The following is a 15,426-nucleotide window of genomic DNA, read 5'->3' on the forward strand; positions in this document are numbered from 1 at the left end:
ATCCTTGCTTCAGCCCTCCCACTTGCCAAATTTAAGGCATGGACCACATCCCTCCCTGAGACAGCCCCTGGCACTCACATCTCGCAGGTTGAAGGTGATCTCTAAGTTGCTCCAGAAGTTGTCAGAGAAGGCTGGGTACATGTCCAAGACCTCCAGCAGGTCCTCCCGCTGGATCTTGTGCAAGTCGCAGTAAGTCAGGGCCCTCACATCGGCGTTGGACTTCCCTGGGCGGGCGTAGAGGCTGATGGGCTCCCCAAAGATGTCGTTCTTTCCTGTGCCAAGAGACAGCTCATTAGCAGGAGGTGGGCATCCACTCCAGCTCCACATCTACTGGACCAGCAGACCTCACTTTGAGGCTCATGCACCAGGGGATGGCTAGCAACCCCGACCCTGATTGTGGATGCTGGGGATTACACTGTGAAAAATATCACTGATGGGGAGACCAAGCCAGGGCAATGGGTCGTCAGTGATGGCTGGGGACTGCTGAGCATGCCCTGCTCTCCTCACTCCTTTGTGGTCTCTCCCTGACATCTACTGGGATTCTCTGCTCTCTGTCCACTGGTGTAGTGAGCAGACAGATGTTGAGGAACAGCCTTCCCTTCTCCAGGACGTGGAGAAGTCCTTCATCCCTCACCTTTGACCACTACTCATTGCCCATCACTCTTCACCCATCACCCTTCCTCCCTTGCCATCACCCCTCGCCCTCTCAGAAGGAAGGACTCTTCCACCTAAGATGGCCACCACAATGTCTTCCCGGAGGATCTCGATGGAGCCCCGGGAGATGAAGTAGAGTGTGGTGAGGACATCTCCGTAGTGCACCAGGGTGTCTCCAGGCGGCGCATGGGTTGTCTTGAACTTCATGGCCAGGGCGCGCAGGCAGCCTTTGCTGGCTCCCCGGAAAGCCTTGCAGTTCTGGAGCAGCGTGCGGTTGAGGTGGAGGCAGATGTCCGCCTGCAGGCAGTCGGGGAAGCCCTTCAGCACCTGCGGAGATGGAGACGGAGCGGGAGATGCAATCACACCACCGTCCCTGGGCAGGACCGCCGTGGCTGCCCTGGGAGGCCGTGCAAGACACAGCACGACACAACGGTGCCAAGTGATGGGCCCCTAAACCCAGAAAGCCAAAGCTGGGGGCATCTTCTGATCTTCCCTTGGCAGATGCCTGCCTGCCTGTCCCCGGCTTGTACAGCACGCGGCCGGGGATGAGAGCACTCCCGAGCAGTAAATAATAATTACCAGATCAATCTATTTATACCCACTGGTGGCATATCCTCCTTTCATCTTTCCGCCCACTAATCTTGGCTGAATGAGAGCACAAACTGGTAACGAGGTGCTGTCCTAATTAAGCAGCACCTGCCCGAATGCCAGGAAGCCGCGCGGGCCAGCTGTGCGCGGCTACGGCTCAGCATACGCGCGGCAAATACCTCGCGTCGAACAAAAGCTAAACCTGGAGGTGAGATCAAGGTAAAACTCGCAATACGCAGAGAGTCGCTGCCACCAGTGACTCACGGTGCCAGGGAAAAATCCACCTGCAATTGTTGTTTTTTTTTTTTTTGGAGAGCAGCATACGGCCCTGGGGTCCCCCTTGCTCTCTTCTCACATCCCGCTGGTGGCCCAATTTGGGAAGGCCAGGCTGGGGCCGGCGAGCGTGGCTCATTCCCAGCTCTGTCACGATCTCACAGGCTGGCGGCGGTGCCTTAGTTTCCCTACTGGGAAATCACGGGCGGACGAATCGATCGGGCCGTGGGATGATTGATCAGGTCGTATTGCGTCTCGGCAGCATCCAGCAGGAATCGGTGTGAGCGGCCGCGCATCCAAGCTGCAAGCTCAGCGTGTCGCAGGGGCTTTGTGACCTGGGTCTGCACTAAGCCAGGAGAACCTGTGCTTGGTAGGGTGCCACGGCTGTGCTTCCAGGGATCGCCACCGATGTCCAGCCCTGTGTGTCTCCTCCACGGGAGAGGTTTAACCTCATGCTCTCCCAGCAGCAAATCCCCAAACGCTGCCCCGTTGTTTTAAGGAGGCGGCAGCAGCTGAAGATGGAGAGGTTGAATTCATACAAATCCACATCCCAGGGATGGAGAAGGATGAAGTCTTAGGAAAAAAGGGAGCATGAGCTGGGAACGACACTAATGGCCTGCCCCCAGCAGAGAGACAAGGAGTACCAGGTCCCATCTCTCTCCTTGCCTGGTCCTTTCTCATTCCTCTCTCTGCCTCACCGCCAGATGAGCCAACATGTTTGTGCACTGGGCCCTGCGGCCATAAGCAGAGTCCTGCTCCCCTGGCAGCCCGGGCTGCCCCAGCCGAGCCCCCTCCTCACCCCCACGGTGCCCGGCACCACCAGCACGAGCCTCCCCGCCGCACTCGGAGACACGGCACCTCTCCAGCGCGGCTCCGCCATTGATCCCCCCTTTGCTAACAAACAGCCGCCTCTCCGGGCTCTAATTAAAATGGATCGAGGTTTATTTAAATGCCCTCCTTTCCCTGCTGCCGAGAGCGGGATGCACTTTGCTTAGCAACCGGCGGTGCGGAGAGGAGCTGGATCGATACCGGCTCCGCGGCTCTGTGACACCAACGGACACCGGCCTGAGAGTGCTCGGCGCCGATGGGGGCTCGGAGCTCCTCACCAGCATGTCGGCACCAAACCCGCTCTCCGGCCAAGAAATGCTGTCACGGCCCTGGAAAACCTCTGGGTTGATGTGCAGGGATGGACAGACAGAGGGGGAGAAGGAGAAAGGGGGGTGCAGGAGGTGGACGGGCAGACAGACTCTGTCTCCAGCCTCCCAAGTCTTCTCTTGTCTCCTCTCCACCCTGGTGGAAAGGATGGAAACGTTTGGGTGGACCCAGAGCTGGACTCTGGGTCGTTCAGGACAAGGTGCCGTGAGGACATGGGGCCTCCCCACCCCGTACTCACCGCGTTCATGTCGATGCCGTTGGTGTAGGACCAGGCGTGCTGGAAATACTCCTCCAGGCGCTGGCGCAGGGGGTTGGGGATCTGGTGGAAGCGGATGAACTCCTTAACCCGCAGCATCTGCGTGTGGTAGCGGGCCGTGCCCGAGTACAGGCGCTGGATGATGGCGGAGACGTTGCCGAAGATGCTGGCATACATCAGAGCTGCAACGAGAGGGCAGGACTCAGCAGGACACGGGGAGATGCTACCTCAGACCTGGAACCAGCAGGTTTCCAAAGCCCGTATCTGCCATGGACCTGAAACCACTGGGTTCCCAAAATCCGTATTTCTATCTATCTCCCCATTGTTTGTCCATGCAGAAGAGGCACAGGCAGAGGTGGCTGCTCTCTTAAAACCACACATGCTACAGAAAGGTGGGTTTCTCCCTGTTTCTCCTCAGAGCAGCCCCACCACCCTCCAAGGCAGGGATGGGGACAGCGGGACACAGACAGGCACTCACAGCCGATAAGCATGACACAGATGGAGAAGATCTTCTCGGAGTTGGTGTTGGGTGAGACGTTGCCGAACCCCACGCTGGTGAGGCTGCTAAAGGTGAAGTAGAGGGCCGTGACGTATTTATCCTTGATGGATGGGCCAGAGGAGAGGTCACTGTCGTTGTAACGCTTGCCGATCTGGTCACCCAGGTTGTCCAGCCAGCCGATCTTGTGCTCCATGTAGGGCCGCTCCACGTTGCCGATGGCGTACCAGATGCAGGCCAGCCAGTGGGCGATGAGGGCGAAGGTGCACATGAGCAGGAAGAGCACGGCTGCTCCATACTCGGAGTAGCGGTCCAGCTTGCGGGCCACGCGGACCAGGCGCAGCAACCGGGCGGTCTTAAGGAGGCCAATGAGGGTGGTGGTCTGCAGGGGAGAAGTGAGAAACCTCAGGGACAAGTAGGAGATAAATCTGGCCAAAGGCATGTCTCCATATCCTCCAAAGCTGTGCTCCCTTTGAAGGATAAAAATGCGTTTTCAGAGTGTGAATCACCTCGTCCTGGAGATGACATCTGAAACTGTGCAGATGAATCATGCCACAGAAAGGGCAGTTTCCCTCCGCTGCCCATAAAGGGAACAAGCCCTGGGATTATGGGTGAGGGAGGGAGAAGAGCCAAGGCCAACCCCATGTTTCCTGATGGGTCCTCACCGTGCCAACCATTGCTCCCAAAACAGCTGCAGGTCACCCCATCCCACAGGCTCTCAGCCGAGGTGGGGCCTCCAGGCAGGGCAGTAACCACTGGGACCATCCCGTTGCCAACAGTTTGAGTCTGGCTGGCAACACGAGCCCAGATTTGGCCTTGCTGGTGTGTGGGGCCAGTCCCTAAATGGAGCACCCAGCCTGCTCTGCTGGGTCAGACCCAGCAAGGGGAGTGGGCCCAGTTAGACACTATCTTAGCACTTACAGTAGAGTCCGTGTGGCTGTCTGACCCTACTAAATAAAATCCCAGGTCCCAGATGCTTAATAAAATCCTGTAACGACATCCTTGTCCATGCCTCTGGCTAACCACCCCTCTCCTTGCAGACCTAGCCATCCACCGCTTATATCAAGCCATACATATCCCTCTCTTTCTCTCCCATACATCTCTCCCCATCCATCCATGAGTCCCCTCTTGTCCTAACGGACCTCCAGGCCCTGCCTGTACCTCATCGGAGCCGGAGCGGAAGATTAGCAGGTCAAAGGGGATGGCGGCGACCATGTCGATGAGGAACCATCCCTTGAAGTAGTGGATGGCGATCTTGCCAGGGTGGCTCACCACCTCGTCGTTGATGTTGACATAGGTGGTACGGAAGTTGATGACAATGTCCACGATGAACATGATGTCCACGATGAGGTCAATGATGTTGAGCGGGTCACAGGAGTAGCTGCAGTCCCAGTGCTTCTCCTCCACCTGCTCCTCGTTTAGCAGGAAGGCAGCTGAGTAAGGGGTGAAGACAGCTGTGTAGATGACCAGCAGAAGGATGAGCCAGTCCCACACGGCCTTGAAGGGACTGTAGTGCAGGATGGTCCATCGGTGGATGCGTGGTGCCTGCAGCTTGTACTCAGGAAGGACGTCAGCGCCCAAGGACAGCACCTGCCAGAAGATGGGTGTGAGAAGGACAGGAGACCAGGAGAGAGGCTGGACAAAGCCAGGTGAGGGGCTCCCATGCGCTGGTAGGACAGTGAGGAGCGTGCAGTGGGTTTCCTACACCTTTTTCACCTTTGTTGCCTTCACATGTGTTTGTTCAGGAGGCCACAAGGCGAGTTGCCCACTATGGCTGACACCAAGGTCTGCCTGGCTCCTCGTCCATCTCTAATGGCCAGAGCACCCTTGGGGCAAGCGTTTACTTGCTTTATGCCTTTCTGATCTTACCACGCTGGCAGGGAGGAACGTGCCTCCTGTCGTACCTCCTTGTGCCCTCAACTCTGTGCCACCAGCCCAGGAGCTGCTGGGTGTCCCTGGCGCAGGGCTCTGGGGACAGCAAGCCTGGAGATGCAGTCCCAGGTCTGTGGCATGGCCTGGCCCCAGAGGTGATGGCACACTGGCCATCCTCCAGGCCTTGCACGGTGCCTTTCTTGACCCCAGCAAGGACCTGGCACAGCTGTCCTGCAAGCAGAGCTTGAGCCACCCACAGCAGAGCCTGGCCTCAGGCAATGCCCGTTTCCCATCTGAGCGTCCCCAGGGAGGGGGTGACCTGTGGCCACCAACGTGCAAACACCATCACCTCATGCACGCAGGCACCCTCCTGCCTTGCCATGTGTCCCTGGCTCTGTCTGCCCTCCTGGGGACATGCTCCCGCGGCACCAGGGAGTCCCCACGTGTCCCACCTTCCCCCTCCAGGACCAACGCCAGCTCTTGGTGGGCTCTGAAACCACCCTGGGGACACAACACTGCCGCTGGGGACCGGGAGGGCTGGGCTCGTCCTGCTTTAGGTGCCGAGTCACGGTAGCATGAAGGGGCCGATTCGGAGCTGGGGGCAGCCGGAGCCTCCCTGCCTGCCCCGGCCACTCCGTTGTCCTGTGGATGTCCCCGCGGTGCCAGCCACCAGTGCCACCTGCAGAGGAGGGCGAGGGGCCTCAGTGCCCTCTCCTCACGCTGAGCCCCCAGCTAAAAGGGCTTCGGAGAAGAGGAGAAAGGAGGCTCCACATGCCCCGAGGCCACGGTGACGGGCACCACCATAATTCTGGCAACAGATCTGGAAGAAAGGCCTGATCCTTCTTGCACTGACATCTCTCTTAGGGTTCAAGGGCTTCCCAAGGGCTCCTGGTGCTGCAACCCAGCACGGATCCAGCCCCGCAGCCCCGTCCCACCACGAGCAGCCTCTCCCATGTCCCCCAGCCCCGGGACATCGGTGGATCCTGCGCCCTGGGGGTGCCCCCAGCTCCTACCTGCCTGCAGCTTGCCCGGCGCCCCAGGCGGCAGCTGACCCTCGAAGTCCGGGTGTCCACCATGGGGACCCCCAACCCCATGTGCCTGGGCAGTGACCGGTGCGGCGGGTGCAGCACCGGGGCTGCGGCATCGCCCACGCAGCCAGGCATGCACTCGGCCGGGCGGGTGGGAGACACGCAGCTGCGAAGGGCATTCGGGAGCCCGGCGTGGATTAATCAAACCCGATCGATGCCGAGGCCCCCGTGGGGATGAGAGCGCCAATGGGGCAGCAGGAGCTGCCGACGTCGCTGGCGGATGGAGAGGGGAGGGATTGGAAAAAGTGACCCAAACGCAATCGTTGCGGAGGGGAATGAGGCACCAGCTGGGCCTGGGGACCGCGGGGAAGGGGACAAGGCGATGCCAGGGAAACACTTGGTCCCGAAGCCAAGACGTGCCCAGCAGACCCGAGACGGGCTCCTACACCTAATGTCTGGGAAAACCAGCAATGCTCCCACCCTCAGCAGCCGAATTCCCCGTCCTTCCCGGCTGGAGGCAGCTCTATGGGGTGAATCCGGAATTCGGGTCCCCAGATGCTGTTCCCCATGCTGGGATACCTGCCCTGCCCCTCGTCCCTGCTCCTGGCACACGGCTCTTGTGGCAGAAGCAAGAATAGGTCAAGCCCTGTTGTTTTCCAGGCAGGAATTAAAAAAAAACCAACCCACAACCCCGAAGATTTGAGGCAGAAAAGGGAAAAGAAACGACCCCCAAAAGAGCATCCGAAGCAGCGCAGCCAGGGAGCAGCTGAAGCCCTGTCCCACTCTGCCCCTCGGGGATGGAGAGGGCTGTGGGTGGCACCCTTGGGTGGCCCTGGGAGTCACCGCAGGTGCCAGTGCTGGGTGTTCCCCGTGGCAATCCCGCTGGGTGCCCCTTCCCTCTGCACTTACCGGCTTCAGCTGCAGCCGCAGGCTCATGGTGCAGGGTGCTGGGTGCTGGCAGCGGGGTGCTGGGTGCTGGCAGCAGGGTGCTGGGTGCCGGGCAGTGAGCGAGGCAGCCGTGGGAGAGAGGAGGAGGAGGAGGAGGGTGGGAGGAGGGAGCAGGGTGTGTGCAGGCTGTGGGGACAACGGGGGGAGGCTCCCACAGCCCTGGCTAACCCAGGCTGTCGCTCGTGCCCCGCAGGGCCCAGTGGCCACGCGCCTTCCTCCTCTTTTGCCCCGTGCTGGGGATGGGGACACCGAGCTGGGGAGGGAGGCGATGCCAGAGCCACCGGGAGACCCTCAAGCACAAGGGGTTGGGAATGATCAGGCCCCCGGTGCTGGCTGCAGGCAGGCACTGAGCCAGCATCCCTCCTGGCACGTATCCTGACACAACCCAGCCCCTCCATCCCTGTCCCCAGCACCCTCCTGCCCAGCTCCACCACCCCGCCTGTGGGACAGCTTGGGGGCACTCGGAGAGGTGGCATCTGCAAGACAGGACCCAGCGTGGTGGCACCGACTCCACAGCATCCCTGTGTGCCTCCAGCCATGCCCCGGCACTGCAGACCTGGCAGGCTGAGCCCGGCACATTCGTTGCACTTGTGACCTGCCCTCTGTGCCTGCTTGCTGCAGGGTCGGGCCCCCCTGGCCAGCCTGTCTCTGCCTCTCCCTGCCTGCCAGCCGGTATTTTTAGACGCCGTTTGTGGCGCCTTGCCCCTGTCTCTGCCTCACCCATGAATTATTTAGTGGCCAGGAACAGGGGGCTGTGGCTTGGCAGGAGGCACGGGGGACGTCGGGGTGAGGACAGACGGGATGCCTGGGTCCCCTGAGGCCATGGAGAGGTGCAGTGGGGAGGAGAGGTCCATTGCATCCCATCGCATCCCATTGCATCACATCCCATTGCATCACGTCACATCGCATCCTGTCCCATCCCGTCCCGTCCCGCCCCATCCGGGCTGGAGATTTAAGGTGAAGGGAAGATCGACCTTTGTGGGTGCCGTGTGGCCGCACCGCGGGGCTCTGCAGCCACCACCCGTCAGCTCTGATCCCATCACCCCACTGCCAGCTAATGACCCTGCATCGAGCAGCTGCCACAGCTGTGCCAGCGTCCCCCCCTGCCGTGCCAGCATCCCCCGTGATGGGGCTGGGGTATGGAGGCTGCTCAGTGTCCTGCTGGGGCATTCAGGGGCTGAGCCTGAGTCGCTGTGGTTGCCCCGGATCAGAGGGACTAAGTGGGTTTTGGAATGAAAGGGACAAGTCAAGGGGATGACAAGCCTAAAAGCTGCCGCGTGCCACGGGGAGCGGGGAGCCCGTCCACCGTGCCTGGAGGCTGCGAGGCTAAAGGTTTGCCAGCACCGAGATGGGAGGATGGAGCAAGCTGTCAATGCCAGTGGCTTTTCTGGGGTCAGATGGCTGCATTTGCATTAAACTGGCCCGGTGGGAGGTGCCCTTAGATGTATCTTGTACATCGTGGCTCTCCTGTGCCTCAGTTTCCCCACTGGTAAGAGCTCCCCGCTTGGGACTGCAGGATACAGCAGCAGCCTCCTCTCCCACTGATGTCCGTGTGTCCCCCACGGTGACAGCACAGTGCCATGCCCATCCCTTTTGGTGACAGTGCACTGCCACAAGTGTCCCTTGCGGGGACAGGGCATTGCCACGCGTGTTGGTGACAGCACAGTGCCACACATGTTGGTGACAGGGCATTGGCACGCGTCTTGGTGACAGCGCAGTGCCACACGTGTTGGTGACAGCGCAGTGCCACATGTGTTGGTGACAGTGTGGTGCCACATGTGTTGGTGACAGCGCAGTGCCACACGTGTTGGTGACAACGCATTGCCACGCGTGTTGGTGACAGCGCAGTGCCACACATGTTGGTGACGGTGTGGTGCCACGCGTGTTGGTGGCAACGCATTGCCACGTGTGTTGGTGACAACGCAGTGCCACACATGGTGACAGCGCAATCCCACACGTGTTGGTGACAAGGCAGTGCCACCTGCTGTCTCTCAGGGGACCGTGTGGCCACCCATGCTCCCGGTGTGGAGTCCCCAGCCTCGGGGCCAGTGGTGCCCCTGGGCTCCGTCCCCAGTGTTGGGGGGCAGGAAACGGTGGCCAAAGCCTCCCCCACAAAGGAAGCCACATGCAGACGTGTGTGTCCCCTTCAAGGCCACCATCACACCGCGAGCAGTTCATGCCGGTGCTCCCCCGGCCATAAAGTACCAGAAATACTAATTTAGGGGGAAAAAAAAGAGCATTTCAACCATTCAGAGGCAGAGATAAAATCAGACACAAGGATACCAGCATTTCCCAGGATGGAAACTCCAGGTATCAATGTCCTCTCTGCTCCTCTCCTCCGAAAACCTCAGGAATGGCTGTGACCGTACCCCAGCAGCAGCACCACCCCCTCACCACTGCCTTGGTGGCATCTCACTGCCCACGTACCTGTGTGACCTTCTCGGTGACGTTCTGGGTGCGCTCCATCACCTTGTGGGGAGCAATTATCTCGATCTCTGTGGTGGAGCCTGAGCGGTGCTTCTCCAGGTTGAACTCCACAAAGTTGAGGGTGAACTGGGGGATCTGGCTGATGGTCCGGTACTTCATGAGATCCGAGTCCGAGGTGGAGTTCGGGGGGTTGGGTTTGACGTGGGAAGCCTCTGAAAGAGGATGGAGAGGAGCATTGAGTAGGATGGTATGAGCAGGAGCCAATCCGTGGAGCCCTGATCTCAGTGCAGGACATCCAGGAGCTGGGGACCACCACAAAGTGCCACCAGAAGGTACCAATGTCTGCCCGGCCGTAAAGGCTTGGCTTCTTCAGGGTGGCTCCTGACATGGGATGCCCAACCTGAGATGTCCCTGAGATGCTTTTCAGACACATCACCCATCTTTTCACCATTAAACCTCCTTCAGGGGGCTCAGACCAGCTGCCAAAATACAGAGGCACCCAGTATCCTTTGTAACCCCTGAAAACTGTGATGGGTTGGGGACCAGCTCTAATGAGACCCACCAGGGAGGGATGGCAAAACTGGCATGAAAGCAGATGAAGGAGATGGGTCTCCTCCACCTTTGCCTGCTTCAGCCTGACCAACACAGCTCCTGAGCTGCTGCCTTGGTTTTTGGTCACCAAACTGAGCCAAGAGCTGCATGATGTCTCCACCTGGAAGTATCCTCCACCCCCAGGCTCCAGGTAGGGAGGTCAGAGCTTTCTCTTGAAGAAGAGCTATAGTGGGGCCGGATCCCAGCAGTTTTCCCTGGGGACCTGCCTCTCTGGCTCACCCCAGTGCTGGACCAGGGAGGAAGCCCCAGAGATGGCTGGTTCATGGTCAGGCTTGTGGCAATGTGTAGGCATGGAAGGGAGCATGTACCCACCCCCAGCGCTTCAGGAACATTCCCAAGCACTGTACCCAGTGTGTCCCAAACTCTCTATCTCCTACTGGCAGGGTTATATTTTCATTTTTTTACCCTTTCTATTCTTTGCCCTCTGACATTGACCCAAGAGGTGTCATGAGCAGGAGGTGTCTGAAGATGTTGTGAAAGTGCCCAGTTAGCACCAGCCATCCTGCTGCCACCCTTCTCCTCCCCGCTCATTCCCCTTCCCCCTCTGTGCCGTGTCCCTTCCTGAGGGTCCGTAACCTGTAACTATTTGAGGATCACGATCCCCCACCCCGTTTTCTCAAGCCAGACACCGCAGCCTGATCTCCCTCCATCCCCAGTTACTGAGGCTTCTCTTGCCTGACCTCCGTCTCGTTTGTTATCATCTCTCACACGAGAACCAGAGGTCTGGACGGGAACACCGTGGTGGAGATACGTTCCCTCCAGCCCTACAGAGTGGCCTGGTCAGTGTCTTGTCCACCTCCAACGCGTGGACACGGCTCACGTTGCACATGCCTGCAGACCCCGTCCCTCCCTCCCAGGGAGGTGGGATGGCATCGGGACGCCCCTCACGTGGGGCAGCCCAACGCCACCTCCCGTGGTCTGGCGTCTCACGCGCACCACCGCGGATGGCTCTACCCAAAGAGCAGGACCTGCCGACGCAGGGAATCACATGGAGACCAGCAGGTTTTGGGGAGGAAACCCCCAGTTTTTCTCCACTTTGCAGAGGGAAAAGCAGTGCAGGGTATGAGACCTCCCCCCCCGAGACGTGCCGGGGCCATCGCCCGGCACCGTGGCTCCCGCAGTAGGACCAACAACTCCAGGGTTTTTCCCCTACCTGAGTTTGCCCTCCTTTCCCTGAATTTTCTCTGGAACTCAGACCTCGCAGCCTCAAAGTTGTCCAAGGAGGAGACCCTGCGGAGGCTGTGGAAGCTGCCCCCGGGGCGAGACCGAAAGAAACCCCACGCGGAGTACGACCCTCGTGGGCCCAGCAAAGGAGGCTCTTGTTTCGGGGACGAGTGTTGTAGGGTGGGGTCGGCCTCCAGGCTCGGCCTCCGCTCCTTTTCCAGGAGGGATTCGGTCTCTGACTGCACGCAGTTCTCCTTGGGCGATGTCTTCAAGTCCCTCAAAATCAGGGAGTCACCACCAGGCTTTAAGACAGCCAGGAGAAAGCGTTTTATTAGAAGGAGTCCTCGCGTGCTTGGGGGGGAAGGAGGGGGAACCGGGGGAGGTAAGAGGAGGGGCGGAGGGCTGGGAAGCGCTGCGGTTCCTGAGGTCACCTCCAACCGGGACCAGGACCTGCTTTGCGGTGGGGTGACCGAGTCCTCGGGGACTTGGCAGCTCCCATCTCCTGCCAGCTCCTGCCGGCGGCTGGGCGGCCACGGGGCGGTTTGCGAGGCGATGCTGCGCAGCTGGGAAGCAGGCCAGAGCGAGAAGAGAAGAGGACACCCTAGGGATAGGCTTGCCTGGAGTACCTGCCTTGCCACGCGCTTTTCCGAAGTGTCCCTGCATCCCACCACTGGACCTGCCCTTCCTCACCCGCTGCAGGAGCTCAGGTCACCACCGAGGGCCGGTGCCCGGCATCCAGTGCTGGCATCTACCGGAGGTGATGTGCTCTGCACCAGGAGGCACTGGAGGAGCTGCTGGGCTTGCAAATTTGACCATACGTGGTCCTCCTTCTCCTACAGCAACCCTTAGCCATTGCTAAACCTTTTACCCTGCAGACTTGAAGAGTTTCCAGCCTTTAACGACTTTTGTAACAGGGTGCACAGAGCAACCACCTCTGGAGCAGAAACCTCTAGATCTGTGCCCACAGCAGTCGTACCCACGGCAGGGACTGTGGCACATCTCTCCATCCCTAAGGACCTTACTGCATGTTTTAGGACGGGGTGCCCGGAGGGGCTGGCTGCTGGCTGCCCCTGTGTCTGCTGGGCTGCCCCCACTTGACCAAGCTCCACCAAAGCAGTGGATCATCAGGTTGTCGTCAATGCACATCTTCCATGTGTGTACACCCGAAACATTGCAGTTCACCACACCGCTTCAACCCGGGGGTGCCCAGAGCCTTTAGCAGCGCTGGTGCCTGCAGGAGCGGCGTACCCAGAGCACCTGAGAACACTACATGTGTCTTCAGCTTGCCAGAAGCACAAGCTCTGAGAAGACAGGCACCTTTCACCTCATCATATCTGTAATTTTGGGAAGCAGCTTTAGCCAGGCTGCCCGGATACACCCAGCGCAGTGAGACCCTGGGGCCTGGGGATGCGTTAGCAGAGCACAAGCCTCCTGCCCACAGCCCCGTGCCTCGAGCTGCATCACTGCAGAAAACAGCACCTCTTTGCCTGGAGGTACCTCGAGCACTTTCAACAGTCAAGAAGCCACCAAGAACAGCAATCCCTAAAGAGGTCCCACCAACGTTTTTTTCCGTCTCGTCATCAGCAATGACAGCGTCACCCTCCATCATGGAAAGCACAGTCTTTGCTGGAGGACTGAGGAGCCAGAGCTGCCTGCGCTGCCTGCTCCATGCCAGGAAAACGTGGGGAAATGTGCCCTTTGAGGTTTGCCTGCAAGTCCCTGCCCGTCCCTGTGCAGAGCAGACCTGCTCCGCTCTCCCGCAGCCACCATCACGTTCCCTCCTCGAGGTGGGGACAACTACCTGGAGCTCCACCATCCCGGACAACTTGCACTATGGAGCCAGACCTTCCTCCCAGCTTTGGCAGCGGTGCCCGCCGGCTCGGCACATCTCCCGCTCCCCCTGTGAACCGCGGCACGTGCCACGCCAGGCTGACCCCACGCAGCAGCACTGTCCAGCTCTATCTCATGCCACCAAAGCACCGTCGCTCACCGCCAGCCCTTGCCAGGGCCAGTGCTCAGCACCGACCCAGCGCCGGAGCCCCTACCGCCGGATACGGCCCGAGCCACAGCAGCCGAGGGAGAGCGGGATGGGGAGAGCAGAGGAAGAGCGCTGGGACCTGGCCTGAGCCATGGGCTTATATCAGACAAAGGCTACGGTTACCTTTCCATAGTCAATGGCTACTCCATCAAACTCACTGGTGGGCAGAGATTTCCGCTGGATTTTGAGTCGCCGCAGGGACGGGAGACTAAACTTCAACCTCCTACCTTGACCTTGTTAAAAAGAAAAACAAAACACAAGAGAGACAGATGTAACCTAGCTGCACGTGACAGCCGGAGCGAGACAGGGTGGGGCGGTGGCAGGGCACGAGGCTACGGAGAATTCTGGGGGGCTTTGGGGGATGTACGTGCTGCGTGGCCCTTCCTTCTCCAAGGCACTCGCTATTCCTGCACCGTCGCATCTCCGTGTGCTCAAGGCAGACCCTGACCTGGCAGAAAGCGCCGCTGGGCGGGGGGAGAGTCCCCTACAAGGGCGGATGCAAGATGGGAAAGGTGCAGAGCATCCCTAAGCCAATTAAAGAGGTTAAAGCCACTTAAGGGATTTAGACCTGGAGGAAATCGAGCCTTTAAATCTCCTTGGTGGGACTTAGTGGAAAAAAAAACCACACAAAAGCCACGGTAAGTTAGCAAGGCATTGACAAAAACTGTTCTAGCAATTTTGATCCTGGAGTTGTTCTGGATTTTAGGTGAGGGATGCTGGACCAAAGAGGGGAGGTCCCTTGGTGCCATCATGGGGGACCAGGAGACCACCTTGCTAGAGACTGGGACCAGGGCAAGGGCAGCCGGGCTGCAAGGAGCTGAGAAAGAGCTTCAGGAGGGGAAGGGGCCAGACATGGAACCAGCAGTGCCTGCAGTGGGACTCAGTCTTGATGCCCAGTACAAAGTCGCTCGTCCTCTTCTAGTGCTGGTCCACGGAGGAGACCGTGGCCGCTGGCTACTACAGGGCTACCTCAGAGCGCGGGTCAGCCTTGGTGTTCATTTGACCCCCAGCAGCACCAGTTGTACTCACTAACTGGACCAAAAGTGGCCTAAATCCCAGGGCATGTGGGATGCGACACGAGCTCCGCAAAGGCATCATCCTTTTTGGGAAAGAGCAGCACGTTGAGGAGCTGTTTGGCTCTGGTAGGATTTGCCTCCCTCACCAGCCCCGGCACGCTGCCAAGCCGCTCGGGCAGGCTCCCGACCTGCCCAGCTCCCCAAAAACGCCCCCGTGGATGAGGGAACCATGCGGGCTCCCTCTGCTCTCCCCAACCCCACCATCCAGAGCAGTTTTTCAGCCAGAAGAAGCAAAGCAGCCGCCTTCCCCTGCACACCAGTGAGCCAGGAACCGGCAACGCAGCCACCTGTGGCCGTGTAATTAAAGACTGAGTCAGAAACCCGTGCACGAGAGACCCATCTGGGCTGGCGCCAGCAGCTCTGGCCTTTCCGCACTCCCTGCCGGAGCGGGAGACCCAAGCAACACTCCTCGGGATGCTTGGCACAACCTCCAACGCGCAGCAAAGCAAGAGGTACCCCTATTCTAGGGATGCCTTCCACAGCCAATGGTACATCTTGGGGTGGGATGAGGTATGGGTGCAGCGTATGTCGAGACATACTGGGAGCTGAGGGGGCTGCGAAGCAACGCCAGTGCTGGGATTTCGGATTTCCTCAGTAGTCCGTGCATAGAGGCTACCTGGTTCTAAAGCAATACACCTAAAATAGAAATCTCACCACTTCATAGACAAGGGAACACGTGCACAGGTTGCATGTACGCTCACACGTGTACGTCGGTAAGTCCCGTGTCCGTGTGTCTGGTCTGAGGATGTACAGAACCCGTCACCACACCGAGCTCCTCCGCTGGTACCCACTGCCACGCACACAAACACCTTAATGGCTGCGGGATGTATATTTGCACT

The 15,426-nt window shown here is 59.4% G+C and overlaps 1 protein-coding gene across 2 annotated transcripts in view; it reads right to left on the minus strand.

Annotated features, from left to right (window-relative positions):
• KCNH6 (potassium voltage-gated channel subfamily H member 6) overlaps positions 1 to 15,426 on the minus strand; it is a 32,600-nt gene that overhangs the window by 4,135 nt on the left and 13,039 nt on the right. The window contains exons 4-11 of one of the 2 annotated variants that reach the window (XM_086626381.1): positions 13,635 to 13,744; positions 11,463 to 11,775; positions 9,698 to 9,909; positions 4,584 to 5,012; positions 3,405 to 3,804; positions 2,909 to 3,108; positions 729 to 981; positions 79 to 272 (exon numbers count right to left, since the gene is read on the minus strand). In XM_086626381.1, coding sequence (XP_086482507.1) covers positions 79 to 272; positions 729 to 981; positions 2,909 to 3,108; positions 3,405 to 3,804; positions 4,584 to 5,012; positions 9,698 to 9,909; positions 11,463 to 11,775; positions 13,635 to 13,744 — 2,111 coding nt within the window. The remainder of the gene's footprint in view (positions 1 to 78; positions 273 to 728; positions 982 to 2,908; positions 3,109 to 3,404; positions 3,805 to 4,583; positions 5,013 to 9,697; positions 9,910 to 11,462; positions 11,776 to 13,634; positions 13,745 to 15,426) is intronic. The other variant, XM_086626382.1, reaches the window with a different exon arrangement.

Source organism: Tauraco erythrolophus, chromosome 25 (assembly GCF_009769465.1).
Source record: "Tauraco erythrolophus isolate bTauEry1 chromosome 25, bTauEry1.pri, whole genome shotgun sequence".
NCBI classification, from domain to species: domain Eukaryota; kingdom Metazoa; phylum Chordata; class Aves; order Musophagiformes; family Musophagidae; genus Tauraco; species Tauraco erythrolophus.